This window comes from Aristolochia californica, unplaced genomic scaffold (assembly GCF_029961685.1).
Source record: "Aristolochia californica isolate CCGP_79_NKW_82.1479 unplaced genomic scaffold, dmAriCali1.0.hap1 SCAF_1, whole genome shotgun sequence".
Lineage (NCBI taxonomy): Eukaryota > Viridiplantae > Streptophyta > Magnoliopsida > Piperales > Aristolochiaceae > Aristolochia > Aristolochia californica.
In genome coordinates, this window is record NW_027181770.1 from 8,306,444 (window position 1) to 8,330,495 (window position 24,052).

Genomic DNA, 24,052 nt, shown 5'->3' on the forward strand with positions numbered 1-24,052 from the left:
CGTAAGTAAACCTGAAAGAAATCATACCTAGCAATTGAATGTCCACCGATTTCATTTTGTCAATGACTTTTTGAGTGAGCATTAAAGAGGGATTGAAGTCAAAGGAGACAGAATTGGAAACTTCTTTTTGAAGAATCCACAACGTTTAATTCAAATTAAATGGGTGAAGACTATTACTATTTTCGTAGGGTGAGGATTCTGCCACCAATACCTGTAATTAGAATTCGATTCGAGACTTTAGACTTGGAATCCTGTGAAATCAAGGTGGGGATAGACTCAATCTAGTGAAATCAAGGTGACATCACAGAAGGTAAATCATACACTCGATAGTATGCCACATCAACTATACATCCACCTACCACAATGCGGGGTGGTACTAACTCACAAACTATTTGAACTCAACTTGAAAAAACTCGATTCAATTCAGTTTTTACTTGAACTCGGCTTCGGCTCAAACCTGAAATAAGACTTATATAACAAGTCAAACTCGAGATTTTCCAAGCTCGCCTTATTAACTAGTAAGCCGACTCGTTAGTATAGATTCTTTTACAAAAATACCCTTTACTCTAATTGCTCTCATTAATTCTTTCTTCAATTAGCTAATAGTTGCTATTACTTACCTCAAACCTCAAAGACAATCGATGGTTCAACTTTTTTAGGTCCTTCAATATCTAATGTTATTATTTACCAATAGAAAAATACTATTGATAGAAATATTTGTTTTTTCTTTTAGGTTTATTAAGTTGGTTATTATACATTAGTATGCTCTATTACAAAGTCTTGGACTCCTCTACGAAAGCTTATTGGGTCCCTTCAAGATCTAATATTGTCGTTTGCCAATTAAAATACATTATTGATGGAAGTGTTTACTTTTTTTTTAAATCACTAATTATTATGTATCGGTATGTTCTATTACAAAACCTTGGACTCCTCTGTGGTACCTGGCAATTCAATTGTACTAAATTCATCACAATATTCTTTTTATTTATGTTTATAATTTTAAATATAGGTTAGAACTCAAACCCAAATCAAGCTCGAACTCAAACTCGGTTAAAATTTTTAAGCTCAAACTCAAACTCAGTTAAAAAATTTGGACTCAAACTCAAACTCGAATTCGAAGTATTGAGTTCAAACCAAGCTCGAATATTTGCAGGTTCGAGCTTGGCTCAACTCGATGCCACCCCTACCTATGAGTCTCTACTAGGGATCTGTGGTTGCTCAAATTACAGGTCCATCCACTTACATGTTAATGAGAATCAAATGAGGAACATGGATGCAACAAATCTTTAAAAAAAAAAATAGAGGGTTTTCTATTTACTACAGCGCAAAATGAAACAAACGAAAAGAGCAATGGTTTCTGAAATTCTTTCTGGTTGCAGCAATCGCCAAATTACGGCTTTAAACAAATATTCACGCTAAACATGTTCAAAATGACCAAAACTATTCTTAATAGTAATAATTTATATTAGAATAAAGTGTCTTAAATGTTTTTTAAAAAATGCAAACACTTGATATCCTAAAACGAAAGTAAAAAGAAAAATTAGATATCCTATATGCAATTTCTGGAATTAGGACTTGGCAAATTACCCCTACTTGCTTCTCTACATAAAATTTAGCCAATTCGGGCATCAAGCTTAACAGGTTTGCCTTAAAAACAGAGTAAAACATATGAAAAGTAGACCAACAACTATGCATTAACAGATCTACGAAGCTGATTCATTCTAATAAACCTCCCCTGTAAAAGCTCTTTACCTTCAAGGTTTGTCCAGCTGCACTTTTCTCCGCAGATGGAAGTACAGAAAGTCAATAAAGAACCGTTCTGTGTATAATGGGTAATCACCAAACCGATATTTCTCCTAGTTGCCACGAAAAAGACTAGCAACTTCAAATTAGATATGATTCAACACGTTAGTTTCACCATAATATGAGCTTCAGTGTGAGAAAAAATTACCAGCTTTCCCAGGCTACAACTGCCGAGTCCAACTAACATGTTGAATAAGCACAAATCGGAATGAGGTCAATGAATAATAGAATCAGGACTGCACTGTTTCACTTTTGCAGTGACTCTTTCCAGTTTCTCCAGTAAAACAAATTATGCACGGAATGTATTTTGAGGGTTGATCATGCTTCAAAAACTATAGAGCGAATAACGGTACCTCCTTTATTACCATTGCCTGCATTGAAAGCCCAAGTACCTGCTTTTTGTTACAGGAATAGAGAGTAGATTATAGGTAGAGGAGTAGAATAAGATCAAGCACTTATGCGTCTGATTACTGCAAAAGAAAAAGGGCATTGTGTCATTAGAAGGTCACCAAATTCAGAATAAACAATTTTGTTCTTTGGTAGATAGCTACCAATTTCACAGATCTAAATCCCTTATAAAAAAATTTATATCCAAAAAGTCCATTAACAAATTTCATGTCCAAAAAATCCACTAATAACAAAAGCATTTCTTTTACACCCTACTTTAAAGAATTTTTTTAAAACACCATTTGGCAAATAATTGAAATGCCTTAAGTGACTTTGTTAAAACATTTAATATAAAAACATCACTATTATTTTCAGAGCCAAAAACCCATTATCCAATTTCCTCGCCTCTATTAAATAATTATTCAATAAATTCTCAAAAACTCTTCATAAATAAACAAAATTGATAAATTGGTATTTAGCTATATTTTGTTATTTTACATCTTTTCAAATGAAAGTTTTGTATATTTAACTACACATAAATTATATGATAATATATAATCATCAATAAAAATAACAAAATTTATTAACAAAAAATTAAAAAGGAATTATATAAAGGGCATTGTTAGTAAATAGTGGGATCAAATAATATAATTGGCCTAACAAGATAGTTTAGGTACAAAATTTTATAATTGGATTTTACAAGTTTTAATAAGATTATTTTAAGCATTTGGTTATTAAGTAAACAGTGCTACAAATACCATTATAGAATAGGATAAAACTAGTTGTCTTATAGTGGATCGTATTGAAATTTTTTAATAAATTAGGTCAATGGATTTTTTTCATAATAAATTTTTTGAGAGGGGTCTTTTAAATATTTTTTCTTTTTTTCTTTTCTATCTTACTCATTCAACAGCTTCTTCACAGAAAAGAATAGGAATCTCATCCATAATCTGACTAAAGATAAAGAGGGTCAAACCTTAGATCGAAGCCGTTTGGACCTCCGAGGAACCAACTCTTCCCTTGCCAGAGGCATTACAGTTCCTAAGTTTCCAATCGTTGTCCCAGCATGGCCATAATTACGAGTTGCACCACGCCGATGCCTTTTACTTGGTAATGATTCGATGGACCCTGAACCATGTATTCTTTTGCTAGTCTCACTCAACGAGCTATCCAATTGTGTACAACTGAAATAATCAACATACAAGTTTAATTAACGAAATTTAAAGTACCTACGTTTTCTGCAAAAGATGTCAATTCTAACCTCTCCCTTGTATTCTCAGTATGGCTCCTCTGCTGCACCCATAGAGCAGAACTGGATCAGAAGAAAGCAATAAGTAAAATTTCTTTTAAGAGGACAAGAATAGAGCCATGAGTCAAGAAAAATTAAATCCTTGACAAGGAAGTGCACAACTCCAAATAAAATGATGCATATCAAAATTATATTATCTTGTAGAAGACAAATTAAACAACATGGAAGGAACACACAGACTGAATACAAATCCTAGCAAGAGATGTCCCACAATCTACAAACAGAACCAAAATAGTAAAAAATAAAATAATGATAATGCTTCTCCTATTACCAAATATATAGACAAAACTACAGTACAAAATACAAGACAGGACTGAATCAATTTTTTAATCTGGATCCCATAGCCTAATTGAAGTAAACTTAAACAAACTACTGGTTTTGATCACTTCAAATATAACATTTTGCTCATCAACTATTAGATTGATACCACTCACTGAATAATATGGTACCAATCACATACTATTAGATTGAAGATTTTTAAGTACTTTCTTCGTTCTGAACGTGGGAATATCCAACTGGAGATAAAATCTTCAATTAAAGGGTAATACTGACTAACTTGTGGAAATAAAAAGAAAAAAATAATGGTATCTATCCAGTTTTTGTTGTTTTATCATCTTTACAATAAGAGATAGATTAGCCAAACGCATGCTTATTGTGAGATATTCATAAGAAACTTCAATTCTAGCTCATTCAGAAACATTTCTATTTTATTTTTTTTTTTTTTTATGAAGATGTATTTTTATTAAAAGAAAGGAAAAGGAAAAATATACATTTCTCCCTCTCTGTATTCAGAAACATTTCTTCAAAGCAAAAATATACATATTTTAAAAAAATTACTTAAAGAATTTAGAATTGCATAAACATGTGTGTATGTATACGATCCAATTCATTCTTATGGTAAATACCTATTAGAAGGGTAACCCAGGGTCTACCAGAGTCTCATCACCAAAGCTTCATGTGACCATATGGGATAACATATTGGGTAACAAAAAGTCCGACATGTTAAAATACAAGTCCAGGGGTGACATGTTAAAATACAAGTCCAGGGGTATTTTGGTCATTTTTCATATTTTCACATTACATTTTTCTCTTATAGTATGGCTATTAGATAGAGAATAACTTATTTTATCTCCAGTTACATTTGCATTCAATTTAGACATGTATTTCAGGAGATATATAATTTTGAATATTGAGGGCATATTTGTCCTTTTATAAACTTTCACTTAAACCCTGATTATAAAGAAGCTGGAAGGGCCTTTCTGGTTGGGATTCCAAGGCAGCAAAGTTGCTCCTCTTCCAGAACTCTTTTTCCTCTTCTATTTTCTCCCCAAATCATATATTTTTCATGGCCTCAGAGCTGTAACGTAAGTCTTGGGCAAGTTTCTTTTGATTGTGTGAATCTTTTCTCCTTTTTTAGCAATCTCCTTGAAGGTTTATCCCAAATTTTTAGATTGGTAGGGTAAAATTTTCAATTTTCCCTTTTTCTATCTATCTTAGCCTATTTGCCAATGATTAATACTTCTATTTTATTGATTGTTGGGATTTAAGTGTTTGATGATCCCAATTTGAGGAAATTTCTCAAATCTGCCTACGTCACTAACCCAATGCTTGCATCATCATCCAGGTTTCTTGCAATTAGGTCATTTTTTATCGATTTATGGTCTCAATTGCTGAAATTAATCACTATTGGTTCGAAATTGAGTGAATTGGGTGTTGAATTGCCCTAATTGAATTCGGTGTGGGCCCCACTTGATTGTGCAAGCATAAAAACTTGGGGAAAGTGTTTCCCTTTGGTTAATTGATGCTCTAGTGTACTGAATTGCAGTGTTTGGTGATATTTAATGGCTGATTCAGCACACGGGTCACTGTTTAGAGGACTGCTGAGAGCTCAAATGTGAAATTTTCTCTCTATTCTAATAACTACAATCCTGTTGAATGGATTGATATGTAAACTGGCCCATATCAGTTTTGATGTATTTGAGGGCAGAATAATGGCAAAATATATAACCGATGATCCCCCGGTGCCAATTACTGAAGATCGGGTGGCAGAAGATAATTTAGTAATAACCTGGTTGGTCAACAGTATTGAATCAAGATTTTGTGACCGGATTTTGAGTTCCAATACTGCTAAGGCAATATGGACTACCTTGGCTTCTATTTTGTCTCAAAAAAGTAATTTGTCAAGGATCTATGAATTATATGTGAAGTTATTTAATATGAAGCGTGGAGGTAGATCAGTGACAGATTATTTATTGAGATGAGGGGAGTACTACAGGAGATTAGTACATTTTATCCTGTTATGTTGGGTCCAAGGCCCATTCCAAAATGACTAGTCCCTTAGGAAACCTCTTCTGCCAACTAATAAACTCAGGATCTTTGATCTCACTAATCCATGTGGGATTATTCATTAACACTATTCCTCACGTGTAGGCACGTGGATGATTTGGGTGGAAGCCTTCACATGTAGGCATGTGGATAATTTTGGATGGAATGCCCACGTAGGAGTACTTGCTCTGATACCATGTTAAGTTGGGTCCAAGTCCCATCCCAAAATGATTAATCACTTAGGAAACCTCTTCTGCCAACTAATAAACTCAAGATCTATGATCTCACTAATCCATGTGGGACTATTCCTTAACACATCCTTTTACTATGAATGTTGAAGATAGTAAGAAAGAAAATCAAATACAAGTAACCTGGTTTTTGGATGGTTTGGGGCCTGAGTATGATGTTATTAGAGCTCGACTATTGGTCAATGACGATGTGACCACCCTTGAGCAAGCCTTTAACAGAGTTCTTCGAGCTGAAGGTACAGTTGTAAATAAGAATGAATTAAGTGGAGCCCTCTCAGAAGCAACTGCTTTTAACCTTTAGTCTTCTATTGGTAAGCATGATGGTCAGTTTCATGGTGATAATAATAAAGGTAGAGGTCGCTCTTACTCTACCCGTAGTCGTGGCCAAAATAATCGAGGGGATCAAAAATGTGTTTGTTGCGGTAGGACTAATCATATTTTTGAGAAATACTAGGAAAGATTTGGTAAGCCTACCTGAGCCAACTCTATAGTCACAGATAAGGACACCTCCTCACACACTGGATCCTATGAGAAATTCAGCAGTTATTACAGCGTCTGGGTCAACTGACTGCTTCATCTGCTACTTCTCAGACTACCGAGACTCCTCCTTCCTCAGCGAGTGCCACGATGCCCAATACAAGTATTGTTGAAACTTAGGATTATATGATGTATAATCACAGTAAAAGAGGATTAAGGGGTGAGAAAAAGAAAAAGAGTTATGAAAAGAAGGTTTTCGGAGGAAGAGAGGGTTATGAACTTGTCCAAACCCTCCCCCTTCAATAGTATTTATAGATATCAAAAATATTAATATTACAAGAATACTCTTCACCCTAGTAAGAGTGAATAAGAGATATAAATCATAAACTAATTACATCAGTGTTAACTTTATGAGATGACTATTTATTTACCATCATGCCACCATTATGTGGCCCTTCTCCTTGGTCTATGCACTTAAGCCTTTCTTCCGCATACTTGGACGTGTGGGCCTTTCCTTGATCGTGTGGATTTGAGCCCATCTTCTAACACTCTCCCTAAAGCTGGGGGTGAGAGAATATCATAAACATCCAGCTTGTTGCAAATGGCGTATATGATCTTCCCATATACAATGGCAGTCCACCATATCTTCCAACACTCACCCTCAATTTGGTGGTCTCTGTGTTCTTTTCCAAGAGACCCTACTGGCATAATATAAGAGTGAGTAAAATCACTCCTAGCCGTAAGACATCACTTCATACTCATGTCAAATGGTCATAGTAAAAAATACTTTCTGCTCAATTTCACAAGCGGAAAAGTAGCCTTACTTTGGGGCAGAGAGTCTACCCAATTTCTCAGGGTAGCTAAAAAAAAAACACCTCTTGGGTGAATAACAGACTTGACTCACACTTTATATTGGGCACATTCTTATCGACTATAGGTAGTGGGTCTATAGGCATTGCTCAGAAGTGTAATAATAAACTCCATCATGGTGTTCTTCCATAGGGCATCGGCTCTCAAATGGTAGGAATAAAAATGCCAAATAAGGGGGTAAAGGGTAATCAATAGAAACTAATATTATGGGGCCACCATGTGCTTTCTTCTTCATCAGAATAACCAATGCTGACAACAATCAGCAACCGAGAAGTCCTTCAATAATAATGTCTTGATCAGAGAGACAATAGCAACAACTGAAATGGGCCTGGGCCTAAATAACATGTACCAAATAGGAAGTTATATATTAGTAGATAACCAGTAGGTAGTAAAAGTCCTTAAAAGCAATAAAGACAAATAAGATAATATGCAGCAAGTCCATCCTTGAATAAGGAAGTTATGCACAAAGTAATAAGCTGAGGATAATCCAAGGTAATAATCCAGGGTAGTAATCAAGCCGGAGTCAAGCCGATAGCAAATAACAGATATTAGCTTTGATAGTGAATGAGTGAGTCAAGCCGAGTAATAGACCGCCAATAATAAGTTGAACCAAGTGATGTTTAATAATCAATAAATCAAACAATCTCCAGTGTGTTCATCCTTCATACTTCTCCTATTCTCCCCTTCAAGTTGGGAGATAATGTCAATGGTCCCAACTTGAAGTCAATAAATATTTAGCAAGCTCAAGTGTTAATCCACCTCTTGTATAATCAAGTAAAAGAAGGCTAGTATCAACAACTTTACTAACTCAAATATTGTAAACTAAGTAACTCAAGCCAAGCCAAGTGAAATATTTCAATCTTTTCTTGCCTTAATTTTTTAGGCAATGATACCCAATCAAATTCTTTGTAATCTTTCAAAATACCAACGAAAATCTTCTAAATAAGGTAGTTTCCTCCTTCAATTGGTGCCAACTTAGCAATCAAAGAAGACACCTTTCCTTTCCTTTTTTTCTTTAAATCTTTAGGCAAGGCAATCTTTGACAAATATATCAAGAATTTTTTTTGAAAATAAGATGATCTTCTAAGATGTTTTCTAGATATTATTAGTTAACAAGCAAAAATTTTCCAAGGGTAGATCATGAGATACTTTCCTAATATCGTTAATCAATAACATCAACTAAAAAAGAAGCCAAAAATTCGGCTTAAATCTGGATTTTCACATCCAACAGTATACCAGCATGACCTTTGATTCTTCCAATGGGAATGTCTCCTTAAATATAGATCAAATTGACATAAAATTCTCCTTCTGAAACTAGACTTAAATACCTTTCAACCAAGTATAACTTCTCTTCATAAAATATACTTCTTTTGAGATAAATAACCTGATAGATTTTGGGCTCTGTAATCTGACCGAACTAAGTACTCTTTCTTCTTTGGTCAGCATGACCATTGACTCTTCCGAAATTGATATCTCCATCTAAAAAACTCAGAATGAGAATTGGTTGAATAGGTAAGAAAATCAACTTACAAATCTTTCTTTTGATATAATTCTCCACATAAAGTCTCGTTCTTGATGGCATAAAACAACTCAAAAGTAGAAGCTTTTGGCTATTGCACGAAACTTCTTTACTACTTGAAATGTCAATTTCTCTTTCTAGGAAAATTAGATTTCAGCTATTCTTTTTTAGTTGGAAACTAGACTCAGATATCTTTCCAACGGTATAATTTGCTATATGAAAAATACAGCAAGATAGTAAAACATCCAATGAAATATAAAAATTGAGTAATAAGACTTAAGGAAAAACGAGAAACTCCTTTGCTTTCTTTTTTTTCTTCTTCCTCCCTTTCTACTTCATCCATTTCACCATCTTCTTCTCCTTTTACATCTCAGATCATTGCTCGCTCTAATACCATGTTGAAACTTAGGATTTCATGATGTGTAATCACACTAGAAGAGGATTAAGGGGTGAGAAGCAGAAGAAGAGTTGTGGAGAAAAGGTTTTAGGAGGATGAGAGGAACAGTGACGAATTTGGAGAAAAAATGAGGAAGAATACGGTTATGGATTTGTCCTAACCCACCCCCTTAAGTTGTATTTATAGATATCAAAAGTATTAAGATTACAAGAATACCCTTCACCCTAATAAGAGTGAATAAGAGACAAATCATAAACTAATTACATCAGTGTCATTTTTATGAGATGAATCTTTATTTACTATCATGCCACCACTGTGGGCCTGTTGCCTTTCTCCTTAGTCTGTGGGCTTGAGCCCATCTTACACAAACTTTGACATGTGGGCTTGGGCCCATCTTCCAACAAGTTTGAATGTTAAGAATTAGACGCCCTAATTCCAAACTAACGAGAGAAATAATAATAATCGCGGAAGAAAGGAAAAGCCAGCACAAAAAAAAAAACAAGATTTATACAGGTTCGCCTCAAGGTGAGACTACGTCCTGTCATCCGCCGTTGTAGGAATCCACTATAAAGATGAAATAGTTTACAAGAGAAATCGCACACACTTACAGGTGGTTTTTTCTCTAACCTCTCTTGGCCGCAATTATTGCTCCTTGGATGAATAAAACCCTAATAGCGGAGCCCCAAATATAAAGAGGAAATTAGGACAACCGTGATACAAGAGTAAAAATCCCAAACTGCCGTTAATGAAACAGCAATTAATATATCGTGAACCGGGCAGGGGCTCTACCCCAGACTCCCGGGAGGGGGCCTTCCTGCCCCTCTTCCAACCCCCACGACAACCTTACTGTGAAGGTTGATCCGCATACCAACTCAACGTAGGGGGTTAATTAGGCTCTACAACTTAACAATCTCCCACTTGGAGACTAATCCATCATCAATATCTCCTCTGCAGCGGTAACAACTTTTCAATCCTCAGAAAGAAGTCCAACTAAAGTTGCACACAACTTTAGTTTTTCAATCGCAATAGTCTTTGTCAACATATCAGCGGGATTCTGACTTCCTTGAATCTTCTTAAGTGCTAAGACTACATCCTCCAAACCCAATCTGATGAAGTCATAATGCACCTGTATGTGCTTTGTTTTGGCATGATAAACAGGATTCTTTGTTAAATGAATAGCACTCTGACTGTCACACTACAACACATTCTTCCAATGATTGAGTCCTAATTCCCCCCAAAAAGACTGCAACCATACCATCTCTTTGCTGGCTTCGATCACAACAACATATTCTGCTTCAGTAGTGGAAAGAGCAACTATCTTCTGCAACTTAAAGACCTAACTAACGGATGTACCACCCAATGTGTATACACATCCAATGGTACTCTTCCTGCCATCAATGTCTCCAACCATACCAACATCTACATAACCCTATAATCCCAAGCCTAACTTTTTGAAACATAAGGCTGAGTCTACAGTGCCTCTCAAATACCTGAGAATCCACTTCACTGCTACTCGATGTTGTTTACCCAGATTACTCATATATCTGCTCACAACTCCCACTGCATGAGCTATATCTAGTCTAGTGCACACCATGACATACATGAGACTGCCAATAGCAAAAGCATAAGGCACATTGGCCATGTAAGCTCGTTCCTACTTTGTAGAAGGTGACTGCTCCTTAGATAGCCTAAAGTGACTACCCAAAGGAGTACTCACTGGTTTTGCATCTTTCATGTTGAACCTGCTCAGCACCTCCTTCACATATTCTTCTTGTAACAGTTTCAAGACATCAGTATCTCTAGTAATCTTCATCCCAAGAATTTGTTTTGTAGCACCCAAATCCTTCATTGCAAATTTCTTGGACAACTCCCTTTTCAACTTATCTATTTCCTGTTTGCAAGCACCTGCTATCAACATGTCATCAATATATAGCAGTAGAATGATATAGGAATCATCAAGCTTCTTCACATAACAGCAATGATCCGCCTTGCACCTCAAAAAACCATTACTACTCATAAAGGTGTCAAACTTCTTATACCATTGTCTTAGAACTTGTTTTGAGACCATACAAGCTCTTTTGAAGTTTGTACACCATTTTCTCTTTTCCTTTTGCTTTGAAACCTTATGGTTGCATCATGTAAATTTGTTCCTCCAAATCACCATGAAGAAAGTTTGTTTTTACATCCAACTGCTCTAAGTGCAAGTCTTCATTTGCCACTAGTTCAAGCACTGTTTTAATAGTAGTCAATTTCCCTACTGGAGAGAAAATCTCAACGTAGTCAATGCCTTTTTTTTTGTTGAAGGCCCTTTACCACCAGTCTTGCCTTGTACCACTTGCTGCCATCATGTTCGTCTTTTATTCGGTACACCCATTTGTTCTGCAAGGCCTTCTTCACTTTTGGTAATTCAGTCAACTACCATGTCTGATTGGATAACAGTGAATCCATCTCATCCCGCATGGCCAACTTCCACTTGGTTGATTCATCAACTTGCACTGCTTCCTCATAACTCTCTGGTTCACCTTTATCAGTCAACAGAATATAATTCAGCGCAGGGGAGTACCTCTGTGGTGGTCTGCTAGTTCTGGCAAATCTCCTGAGTTCAGTCACAAGAATGTACTGATTTACTTCTGGGGTATGTTTTCTTGGTCTTCCTGAGCAATATTCTCCATCTCAATAACTGGAAGATCTCTCAACTGAATCACTTCAGACTTCTTGACTTCATCACTTATGCTCTCAGACTTTGTTCTCAACCTGTCTTTATACATGACACCTTCATTGAAGATCACGTTCTTGCTCCTGATAACGTTACGACTTTGGTCATCCCAGAAGTGAGAACCAAACTCGGTACCACCATAGCCAATAAAGAAACATATCTTAGATTTAATATCAAGTTTACTTCTAATAGCATAATCAATATGAATATAAGAAACACAAACAAAAACTTTCAAGAAATAAAGGTTTCCTCTTTGCCACTCCAGACCTTTTCTGTTATTTTGCAATCCAATGGTGTTGAGGGACCTCTGTTGATCAACTAGGTTGCGGTGCTAATAGCCTCAAACTAGAACATCTTTGGCAATCCCACATGTAATCATGCTCCTAAGTTCTATTCATCCTCTCAGCCACACCATTTTGTTGAGGTTTTCTAGGAATGGTCTTCTTCATCTTGATTCCATTATCAGCACAGTCCGCTTGAAATCATCATCTATGCATTCTCGCCCATTATCTAACTACAAGCACTTCACCTTCAAATTTGTCTCATTCTCAACCATTGTTCTCCATCTCTTAAATGTATAATAAGGAAATATACCCATACTTTTCAGCTTGCATCATCAATAAATGTGACATAGTAGTTAGAACCACCAAGGGAAGTAATAGTTGAAGGCACCCACACATCTGTGTAAACTAACTCCAATTTTGTTGTCTTTTGCTCTTTTCCAGCCTTAGAAAAGCTAACCCTTTTCTGTTTGCCAAACATACAACCTTCACACAAACTGTTGTTTACAGTTTTCAACCCTAGTAGTTTCCCTTTGGACTGCAGCACTTTCATTCCCTTCTCACTCATGTGACTAAGCATGTAATGCCACAAATCAGAATCAATAACAACATCAGCAATTGCAACCGTGTCTCTACAACTGGAAGTGATGTAAAGAGTTCCAGTTTTAACTCCTCGTGCAACAACCATGGATCCCTTTGTGACTCTTCAGGCAGCACCATTAAAAGTCACATTATGACCTTCATCATCAAGTTGCCCAACTGAGATCATATTACGCATCAGTTTTGGTATATGTCTTCTTTTTTTTTTTTGAAAAAGATGTATTAATAAAACGAGAGAGAAAACAAAATTTTACAAAATTTGGGGGAGCATATCCCTTACAACCATCGATTATAGGTTAGCTCCCTACCTAGTAAGCACATCTGCTGCTAAATTAGCGGATCTCGGAATGTGAGTCCAAATACAAGAAACAATTGAGGTAATATCTAAAATTTCCCAAAAGGTATCCCAATGCCGCCACGGGAGAGGAGAAGCATTCTCACACCATCCAATAACCACTTTTAAGTCACCTTCGATATGAAGAGGGCGGCTGCAATTGTCCCTGAAGACGCGGAGACCGGAGAAGAGGCCATGTAGCTCTGCAGACGTAGAGTCAGATATGCCCAAAGGGCCAGCATAAGAGAAGAGTTGATTGTCAAAATAGTCTGAAATGACTCCTCCGAAACCCGAAATCCCTGGATTACCAAGAGACGAGCCGTCAAAGTTTAACTTAAGGTAACCAGGAGCAGAAGGAGTCCAATCTAGCAAAATCAGGATCTTTGTCCCTGAATGCATCATAGCCATATTTCTCCAGTTTTCACGGATAGGAGTTCCCAAAAAGGAAGAGAAGGCTTTCTTAGTCAAAAGCCAAGTAGATATATGCCCCACCACTCGATCCGCTACCTGATCTGCAGATTCACATTTTGCATCAAAATGTCTTCTATTGCGCTCATTCCAAAGTCCCCACGGAATGAAACTAACGCAAGCAGAGAGCATCATTTTACCAATACCAGGCAGAGGGGTACCAATGAGCGACTTACTAAACGATGGAATATCAACCGCCATGCAAAAATGTAACCCAAACTTACTAAGAATGAGGGTCCACACCTTCCAAGAGAATATGCATTGAAGAAGAATGTAGCTTGTGGTTTCGTCTTCAAAATGCAGAATGGGCAGAAGGGGTCAATTGAGGGATGGCCTCTTCTTCTACGAACGTCTACCAAGAGAATCTTGCCTTGATAGGCACTCCACATGAAGAACTTTATCTTTGAGGGGGGCACATATACACCATACGAAGTTAATTTCATTCTCCCTCCCAGACGAATTCCAGCCATTTAAGAAGACATATGCAGATGAAACAGTGAATTTGCCCCTTTTATCTGGCCACCAAATGAACTTGTCACCTCCAAAGGCCGAATTTTAACCGATGCAACAAAATCCATCAATCGACTAGCCTCCAGGGCCTCGTAATCCGAGAGACCCCTTCTAGGATGAAGGTTCATACCACCCTCCTCAAAAGTTTATGCTACTGATATGTCACTACGGGATGTGAGGACAAAAAGACTTTTGAAAGCATCCTGTAATGGCACCGGCCCAATCTACAAATCTTCCCAAAACTTGATCGATCTACCTTGTGAATTTTCCACACTGACCCATTTGACATCCTCAAACTGACATTACCAATACCTACAATATGCAAAGGTTCTCCATCAGCAAGATACACCTTCCCGTGATCTCACGATGTGCGGTGGTGTGAAAAAAACTCCTGAATCTAACACCCAAGAGTCAATAGGGCTATCAACTGACAAGAGTAAAGCATCTTGTACCTCTTTAGTCATTGCATTTGCAGTATCGTTTTTCTTTTCATCTTTCTTCGGTGCTCTACAATTCTTCTTTATGTGACCAGACTTCTACCATTTCTTGACTTCCCACTACTATTGCCCTTGTTGGAATTCCTCTCGAAGTTCCTGCTCCTAGTATCGACATTTAGGGCAAAATTAGATGTCGACGATTCTCCAAAGTCCTTTCTACGAACTTCCTCTGCGAGCATGGTATCCCAAACATCATTAACGATTAACTTCCAATTACCTACAGAGTTGCCAACCGCAGCCCTCATGGGCTACCAACAATTTGGCAAAGATGCCAAAAGAATTAAAGCACAAACCTCATCATCAAATTTAATCTGAACCGAGGTCAATTGATTGACAATCATGCTAAACTCATTCATGGCAAAGATGCCAAAAGAATTAAAGCACAAACCTCATCATCAAATTTAATCTGAACCGAGGTCAATTGATTGACAATCATGCTAAACTCATTCAAATGTGATGCCACTGATGTATTTTTTTCATCTTTAAATTGAAGAGTTTTTTCATAAGATGTACCTTATTATTTGGGGAAGGCTTCTCATACATGTCGGACAGAATCTTCATCATCCCCGTTGTGGTTTACGCCACATTGTAAGCAACATTCTTCGACAGTGTTAACCAGACTACTCCCAACACCTGTCTATCGAAGAGATTCCATTCATCATTTTTCATACCTCTAGTTTTATATCCAGAAATGGTGCGTGCCGCTTTTTACTGTAAAGATAATCTTTTATTTGCATCCTCTAGAACGCAAAATCCATACCATCGAACTTGTTGATTCCAAGTGTCGATCATTTTCCGTCAGCCATTGCTCTCGATCATGAATCAAAACTCTGATACCACTTGTTAGGAATTAAACACCCTAATTTCAAACTAACGAGAGCAATAATAATAATCGCGGAAGAAAGAAAAAGCAAGCACGAAAAAGACAACAAGATTTATGCAAGTTCGCCTCAAGGTGAGACTATGTCCTGTCTTCCACCACTGCAGTAATCTACTATAAAGATGAAATAGTTTACAAGAGAAATCGCATACACTTACAGGTGGTTTTTTATCTAACCTCTCTCGGTCGCAACTGATGCTCCTCGGATGAATAAAACTCTAATAGCAGTGCCCCAACTATAAAGAGGAAACAAGAGCAACCGCGATACAAGAGTAAAATTCTCAAACTGCCCTTAATGAAATAGCAGTTAATATATCGTGAACTGGGTGGGGGCTCCACCCCCACGTTGACCTTACCGCGAAGGTCGATCCACATACCAACACAGTGTAGGATGTTGATTAGGCTCCACAACTTAACAATGAATGCATTGAATGTGTCTCATTTCCCCTCTTGGATCATTGATTCGGGAACCTCTAAACATATGTCAAGTATGCCCACCCTATTTCAATCCATTAATTCATCTCATTTATATTGTCGAGTTACTTTAGCTGATGGACCCACCTCTCCCATTCAGGGGGAGGGTACAATTCACACTACTCCACAAATATCCTTAGATTCTGTTTTATTTGTACCAAAATTTTTAGTTAATCTCTTGTTTGTGAGTCATAAACTAAATCTTTAAACTGTTCAGTAACCTTTTAACCTACTTCTTGTGTTTTCCAGGACTTGCAAACTAAAAGGATGATTGGTTCAGGACATGAGAAGGGAGACTCTACATGTTGGATGATATATCCGTTTCTCGAGTTGTAGCTCTCCCTACTGCAAATTCTTCTTACTTGTGGCATTTGTGTTTGGGACATCCCTCACCAGCTAAGTTGCGTCAATCTTTTCATTCTTTGCCAATCGATATTTCATTTGATTGTGAATCCTATCAGCTGGGAAAGCATCGTCACTCCAATTTCTCAGTTAGTTCTAGTTAAAACACCAAGTTATTTGAATTAGTCCACTCTATTGTATGGAGTACATGTTGGGTTCCTAGCCCATTTGGTTTTAAGTATTTTGTATTGTTCATTGATGATTTCAATAGAATAACTTTGGTGTATCTCCTAAGGGGAAAGTGTGAAGTATTTGATGTATTCCTTAATTTTTTCAATGAAATAAAAAATCAATGTGGTGCATGTATTCATGTGCTTCGTAATGAAAATGGTTTGGAATATTTTAACCATAAATTTTCAATATTTTGTGTTGCTCATGTTTTACCCATCAAACTTCTTGTCCTTATACACCACAACAAAATGGGGTAGTTGAACATAAAATAGACATATCCTTGAGGTTACAAGGACACTATTACTACATATGAATGTTCCTAATTCTTTTTGGGGAGATGCAGTTTTAGCTTCATGCTACTTGGTTAATCGTATGCCCTCATTTGTTTTGAGTGGTCAAGTTCCTCTTCCGGTTTTAAAGCCCAATTGTAATCTCTTTGATGTGGATTCTCGTATTTTTGGAATACTTGTTTTGTTCATATGTTTGGAACTTCGGTTGATAAGTTGTCACCTCAGTCTGTCAAATGTGTTTTTCTAGGATATTCTCGTCAATAAAAAGGGTACAAATGTTATGATCCTATCCTATTCCACGAAAGACATGTGTCAGTCGATGTGACCTTTACTCCATATTTTTCATCATCTATTGAGCTTCCTATACCACCTGAATCTTCTTCAGACAGTCCTATTCCTGTTGTAGTTTTGGATATACTAGCTTCATCGAGTTCTTCATTGCCTCGTCGCGTTTACAGTCATTGCTCTCATGCTCCTGCAGTGCCTCTAGCAGTTACCTCTATAAAGCTCTCTTCTCATGATCCATCAGCTTCCTCATTGCTAGTAGATCTTGTTGTCTCTGATTTGGACATGCCTATTAGTCTACGAAAAAGTAAATTGATCTATGCTACAGTTTCAGGCCAGATATCTCATTTGATGTGGGAGTTGTGAGTCAGTTCATGAAAAATCCTTAGGAAGTCCATTTAGAAGTTGCTCAGAGGATTTTGAAGTACTTGAAGGGTGAACCTAGAAAAGGTCTTTTGTATACTTAGAATGGGAAAGTTGATGTACTTGGGTATTCTAATGCCAATTATGTTGGGTGTAAGATGGATAGACGTTCTACATCAAGCTACTGTTGTTTTTTTGGAAGCAACCTGGTAAGCTGAAAAGGTAAGAAACAGACAGTTGTGGCTCAGTCCAGTGCAGAGACCAAATATCAAACAATGGCTCACAAATTAGTGAGCTCATGTGGATTAAGTTTGTGCTTCTTGACTTTGGTTTTACGTTACCTGACCCTATGGTTCTAAATTGTGATAACCAAGCAGCCATTTTTATTGCCAACAACCCTGTATTCCATGAGAGAACGAAACATATAGAGGTTGACTGCCATTTATTAGAGATGCAGTTATCCAGGGGAAGGTGGTAACTCCTTATGTAAAGTCTTCGAACCAGTCGAGAGATATATTTACTAAGCCTTTGGGAAGACGTGAATAAGTATCCATTAGGGACAAGCTGGGATTGTTTGATATCTACTCTCCAGCTTGAGGGGGAGTGTTAAAATATAAGTCCAAGGGTATTTTGATCAATTTCCACATTTTCAATATTCTCCACATTACATTTCTCTCTTATAGTATGGCTATTAGATAGAGAATGTCTTATTTTATCTCTAGTTAATTTTTTATTCAATTTAGACATGAATTTTAGGAGATATGTAATTTTGATTATTGAGGGGCATTTTAGTCCTTTTGTAAATTTCTCTTAAACCCTGATTATAAAGAAGCTGGAAGGCCTTCTGGCTGGGATTCCAAGGCAACAAAGCTGTTCCTCTTCCAAAACTCTTTTTCCTTTTCTATTTTCTCCCCAAATCACATATTTTTCATCATTCTTATGGTAAATACCTATTAGAAGGTAACCCAGGGTCTACCAGCTAAAACAATTGAAGGATTTTCATCACCAAAGCTTCTTGTAACCATATGGGATAACATATTGGGTAACAAAAAGTCCGACAAGTAAAAATTATAATGCAATCAGTATTGACAAAATGCAGCATGTTAGCCACAAAATGTAAGAAATTATTGCCCAAAACGTGATACATATCAGCAATATAGCACACCATTTACTGAGAGAACCACACAGTTCACCCTCACTGGGCTTGTTCAATGTTCGCTTCTTGGAAATTTGATATGACTCAAAACTATAGGCAGGTTGTATTACCGTACCAGTGATCCGTGATCTAAAGTGACATATGACAAAAGAACGTTTCAAAAAAAGACATATGACAAAAGAAAGCGAGTCTGACCTGTTCTTTTGGACTGCATACCCCTTCCTCAAGGTGCTGATTTTGCAATTCTACATTTTGCACATCCATGACAGCCAATGGTCGATAAAATCCTGGTGGGCCATCATCTTCTTCATCAAGACTACTAATTGTTGCCAACTGCATCTCCAAAGAAACAGAGTTTTCTTGACAAGCAACATTACGTCTATTAAAAGTATCAATATTAGATGAGGAGAGATCCCCCAAAGCTTCAAGTTTTCCCGGAACACTAGAATCCACATTAAGGAGGCTGCTGGTGTGTGGATCAGCTATTTCAGAATCAGTTATAGTCTGACAACAAGAAGGCCTAGATAGACGATGTTCCACTGCCTCTGCATGCATGCTTGCAGCCAAATCACAGGCACATTCATTTAGAACAACATTAACTGTTTGAGGTATTCTTCCTTCATTCAAATCATATGATGATGAGATAACAGAGTTGTCCTGTCCTGAAGGGTCTGGCCTCCTGACTGGAAAGGAGTCCTGGGAGGTTACAGAAAGAGGATTATCTCTAGTAAGAGAACTCAAAGAAGACTGAGTATGTAGAAAGTCAAGCCTACTCTCAAGCCGTGATGTTTGCATCCCTGGGCAAATTGAAGTGTTCATTGACTCATCCGAACCTCCTGGATCATTACAAAGAAGGTTATCATGCAGGCTTTGGCAGATATTTACTTCATCCTTCAAACTCTTAATCCAGCTTGATGGGCTTGAAGTCAAATCTACAAACAGGTTGATCCCCTCTTCTGAGGAAACATAAAATTGGAAAGAAGGTGCCTTCTTGGTATGGGGCTCGCCAAGGGACACTTGACTGTTCTCAGCGGGATATGCAGTGCACTGGTTTTGTGAGGGAGCGTCGGGCTGACTGAGGACAGGATCCCTGTGGAGTGTGGGACCTGAGACATTGTTTGTTCTATAATCCTTCGCCCTTGGATTGGCAGGATCAGCATGAGGTAAGTCCACATCTCTACCACGACTATTAGAAGTCAAACAACCTGTTGCTTCATCATTTCCGTTGTTAGAATGAAGTGTATTTTCCATGCTTGCAGTAATATCCGCTGCCTTCATTGAAACAAGGATATTAAATTTAAAGAAAGAACAATATTTTCCATATCTATCAGAAGAGCAAGTCTAAGGCATGAAAGTGTACCTTATCTAAAACTTGAGCTGCCAGATGATTTCTCATTTCTTCCCCTCTAATGGCTTGTAAAAAATCCTCACTGCTGCCCTCCTTGACTACAGAACAAGTCCACATATTCCCACATAAGTTTTACTACATTTGATATTCTAAAACTCTTTTAGTGGTGCTCTAACAAAGAAGGGGAACACCCACAGCTGGCATGTTAGAAATTCTTAAGATCTTTTTAGTCCATATAGATGCACACCTTGGCAAGATACTTCCAAATGGCACACTGGTAGTTCACCTTGCAGGTTTGATGTATGTGATGTAGAAGTAGTGTCCACAACAACACTTGGTCTCTCCTCACAAAGTGGACTTTGACTCTTCCCCTGAAGATTTGTTAGAAAAAGCCTGGATTATCCCATCAAGCAGTCTGATAGACATTATAAATGCAAATTATGTTGTTTTTTTTACACTTCTAGCATAATGTAGGCAGTAGCACCAGCACATTTATAACTGTAACTCTTAGTATATTATAAAAAGCTGAGATGCATTCCTCTTTACAAAATGGAATTGATAGTGCGCCTATTAATGTGCTTGGATTTACTAAACATGATCTAGCCATCTCTTCCATTTTCATTTGTTAGAGGTGGCTCAGTATCATACAACAGTCCCAAATGGACATTTGCAATTAGCAAAATTGTACAACCATGTGGATACTGATCACAATCAATACATCTGGTTTGAGACCTACTTATGTAATTAAAATAAAATTGTTGCCAGAGGTTTTGGCTCTCAAGCAGCTCTCTATACATATTATCCAGCATGTGATAGATTCCCAGTGACTAAGAGAAAGAATGGATGAAGAAGGATCAAAGGAAAACTTTGATGAAAGTTCTCTTCCCACATTTACATGGGCGTGCTTACACATATCCATCTTCATATACTCAAAGTGAGTTGTGAAGCGATGAAATTACCTCCAAATACGAGAACAGCAACTTAAGCAAATGAGAGGTTGTTCCAATGGCGGAAAGACCATGTTTCTTGCACAACCCTTGAAGCTCCTTACGTGAGAGGTTGTGGAAGTAATCTTTCTGCTTATTTCCCATATGCTTGTTCTCTGCCAAATAATTAAAAATCAAAATAAGTCTTAATTATCAATCTCAATCCTCATCAAAAGATACTCAACATGGTCAAGAATTCATATGCACCAAATGTTAGGTAGACTAATGAAGTCAAGCATCAAGTTGCTTTATGGACCAGTGGGTGAAAACAAAACCTAGTAAGAGAGTACTAAAAGGATGTTCCCTGATGAAGTTGATTTCTTCAAGGTTTAATAAAGTGAAAAAAAAAAAAAAAAACTGATTTTACACTCTTATATGTACTCACTATGCACGTCATTAAGTGAGGAGGCTTGCTCTTCGCTTAGATGTTCAAAGTGGTGCCCAGCATAAAGTGAAGGATCCTTTTTTACAATATTATTACGTAAATATCACCAACCATAGAGCACTATTTCGAAATACAATTTCCCTTAATCGCTAAGATTCCAAAAGGAACAAGTAAGAACGCGAAACGAAACCTCCCTCCGAATGTGTTAAACAGAAACCGAAATCAACTTCTGGCAGATAAAACGCAAATTATCTGTTCAAAGAATGACAGAACTGGTCTTTGCCGGATACGATGAAAATAAAATAAAATAAAAAGGTCCCCGTTTAAAAAAGATGGGAAATAGAAAAGAAACGACCCTGTACTACAGAGCTCGATTAATGAATATCCAGTCTCAGAACGAGTAAATGTCCAGTAACATTAACACAATATTGGCATCAAGATATTCAAAGCAAGAAAGCAAAACAACATTCGATCCAAATTTCACAACATAGAACCGAAGAAAGGAAAAAAAATAAAAAATAGGACTGAACGGAGCTTGACCTTTCTGAATTTCTTCTTCGGTTGCTGATGCTCATACGTACAATGAACAAGGGAAAGAAACGGAAATCCAGAGCACCCGTTAGCAGAGTCGAGATCTTCAAGTGTCCGAAAATAGCGAGATAGAAGGCGGAGGAATCGGCGTGATCAGGAGCCAGCTATATTTTCTCGTCCTTTACTTCTGTTTAACCTTCATTTAAACAAAAATAACCAAAATACCACGCACATGTCAGAGACGGGTGTCCATGTTTGTAAATTAGCGAATTGAAATTTGAAATCCCTCCCGAAATCCAAACGTCGAGCACTTTCTAGCCACACCCGAGTCACCTAGCCGAGCCGAGCCGAGCCCAAACCGGCTTATGTTCGAGCTGAGCTTAATTTAAATATTTTGAGCCGAGCCGAGCCTCAAGTCTAAAATTGTTATCGAGCTCAAGCCCAACGAGTTCGAGCCAAGCTTCGAGCCGAGCTCGAGCCTCAACATACATTTAAAACTTTTCAAAAAATATATATCGAATAAAATATATATAAAATTATGCATACATTTTACATAAATTGGACATGACCTCTATATAAAATTGGGCAAACCTATATATATAATACGTGTATAAGATTGGGCATAACCTCTACTTAAAATTGAGCATAATCTATATATATAATACTTGTATAAATTTCGGCATGACCTCTACTTAAAATTGGGCATAATCAATATACATAATACCTACTCCATAAAATTATCTATACATTCCATAAATACTCTCTGAAATTATTTATACACTCCATAAAATAGTATAAACACTCCATACACTGCATAACATTATAAATAAACCCCATACAATACTCAAACACAACAAAATTAAATGAAATATCACTATCAATTTACAATCACCCAAATAAAAACTATAAATCCTATAAATAAAATCTTATTACTATTAGAGACTTACTAGAAAATTACAATAAATATTTTAAATTTTTCTTAGAAAAGTTAAATGGACCTCTTATTGCCTTTTCTAAGGAAATAAATAAAAATTAATAATTAATCTAATATATTATTATACTTATCGATAAATTTTTAATCACATAAAATGGCAAACACAAAATTGCTATAAAAATTGCATCATGCTCAAAGTATTATATCATCAACTGTCAAATACTTATTCAATTTCTATATGGTTTTCTAACCCATCTTGGCAAAAAAATCTTACTTAGAAAATTATATGATTTTTTAAAAAGAATTTATAATTAGAAAAATATTTTGAAAAAACATGAGGCACTAATGGTCCCTATATTTCTACTAAAAATGTATTTTCAACATTTATTGAAAAAACCACTAATAGTCTCTAGAAACGTATTTCTACTAAAATATCTTTTCAATTTCTTTAAGAGCCATGAGGAAGGGACAAAGAGTTTTTTTTTCCTTGTTTATGATCTCGCATGTAGGGGTGGCTTTAAATAAATTATATATAAAATTATGCATACATTTTTAAAAAATATAATGATAGGGGAGGTTCAGGATTGAATTTCAATAATGGATTAAAATGCACCAATATTAATTTTTTTTACTCCAATTGTTGTCTAGCTTGTTTTGTAATATTTGAATCTGGCCATAATTTATTATGGCCTCCTTAGTACCCCTAGATGAAAATTTATATTCTAGGAACAACTAAAAATATTTTTCCTATAATACATATTCCCAAAAAAAAACCTTTAAATAAAATTTTATTACTATTAGTGACTTATTAGAAAATTACAAGAAATATTTTAAAATTTTCGTAGGAAAGTTAAATGGACCTTTTATTGCCTCTTATAGGGAAATAAATAAAAATTAATAATCAATCTAATATATTATTATACTTATCGATAAAAATTTAATTAAATAAAATATCAACCACCAAATTGCGATGAAATTTGCTTCATGCTAAGAGTCTTATAACATCAACTATTAAATACTTATTCAAAAAATTTCTATACAGTTTTCTACCCCAACTTGGTACGAAAATCTTACTTAGAAAATTATATGATTTTTAATAAAAAATT

General features: G+C 36.4%; 1 protein-coding gene across 4 annotated transcripts; it reads right to left on the bottom strand.

The window, feature by feature from the left end:
- Nucleotides 1-1,577: 1,577 nt before the first annotated feature.
- On the bottom strand, nucleotides 1,578-22,123 carry LOC137958441 (uncharacterized). 4 transcript variants are annotated; one of them, XR_011113991.1, is made up of 9 exons: nucleotides 22,022-22,123; nucleotides 21,070-21,212; nucleotides 20,358-20,481; nucleotides 20,123-20,208; nucleotides 18,958-20,034; nucleotides 3,452-3,483; nucleotides 3,167-3,374; nucleotides 1,952-2,273; nucleotides 1,578-1,856 (listed from the first exon to the last, which is right to left on the bottom strand). XR_011113991.1 is itself a non-coding variant. In XM_068805458.1 (8 exons), exons 2-8 carry the CDS (start codon nucleotides 21,199-21,201, stop codon nucleotides 2,271-2,273), a joined length of 1,662 nt encoding a protein of 553 aa, XP_068661559.1. In that variant the 5' UTR covers nucleotides 21,202-21,212; nucleotides 22,022-22,123; the 3' UTR covers nucleotides 1,578-2,270. The 4 variants fall into 4 exon arrangements, 3 of the variants coding, with proteins under 3 accessions (XP_068661559.1, XP_068661572.1, XP_068661582.1); XM_068805458.1 differs by having other exon boundaries at nucleotides 1,578-2,273; XM_068805471.1 differs by lacking the exon at nucleotides 22,022-22,123 and having other exon boundaries at nucleotides 1,578-2,273; nucleotides 20,123-20,203; nucleotides 21,070-21,208.
- Between the last annotated feature and the right edge of the window lie 1,929 nt (nucleotides 22,124-24,052).

Excerpts from the sequence above, each read along its gene's own strand:
- LOC137958441 (XM_068805458.1), bottom strand. The coding sequence starts at position 21,201 with ATGGGAAATAAGCAGAAAGATTACTTCCACAACCTCTCACGTAAGGAG. Across the intron at positions 20,482-21,069 it reads TGCTGTTCTCGTATTTGGAG|GGGAAGAGTCAAAGTCCACT; the intron begins GTAATTTCATCG and ends ACAAATCTTCAG. Across the intron at positions 20,209-20,357 it reads TTTGGAAGTATCTTGCCAAG|TCAAGGAGGGCAGCAGTGAG; the intron begins GTGTGCATCTAT and ends CTTGTTCTGTAG.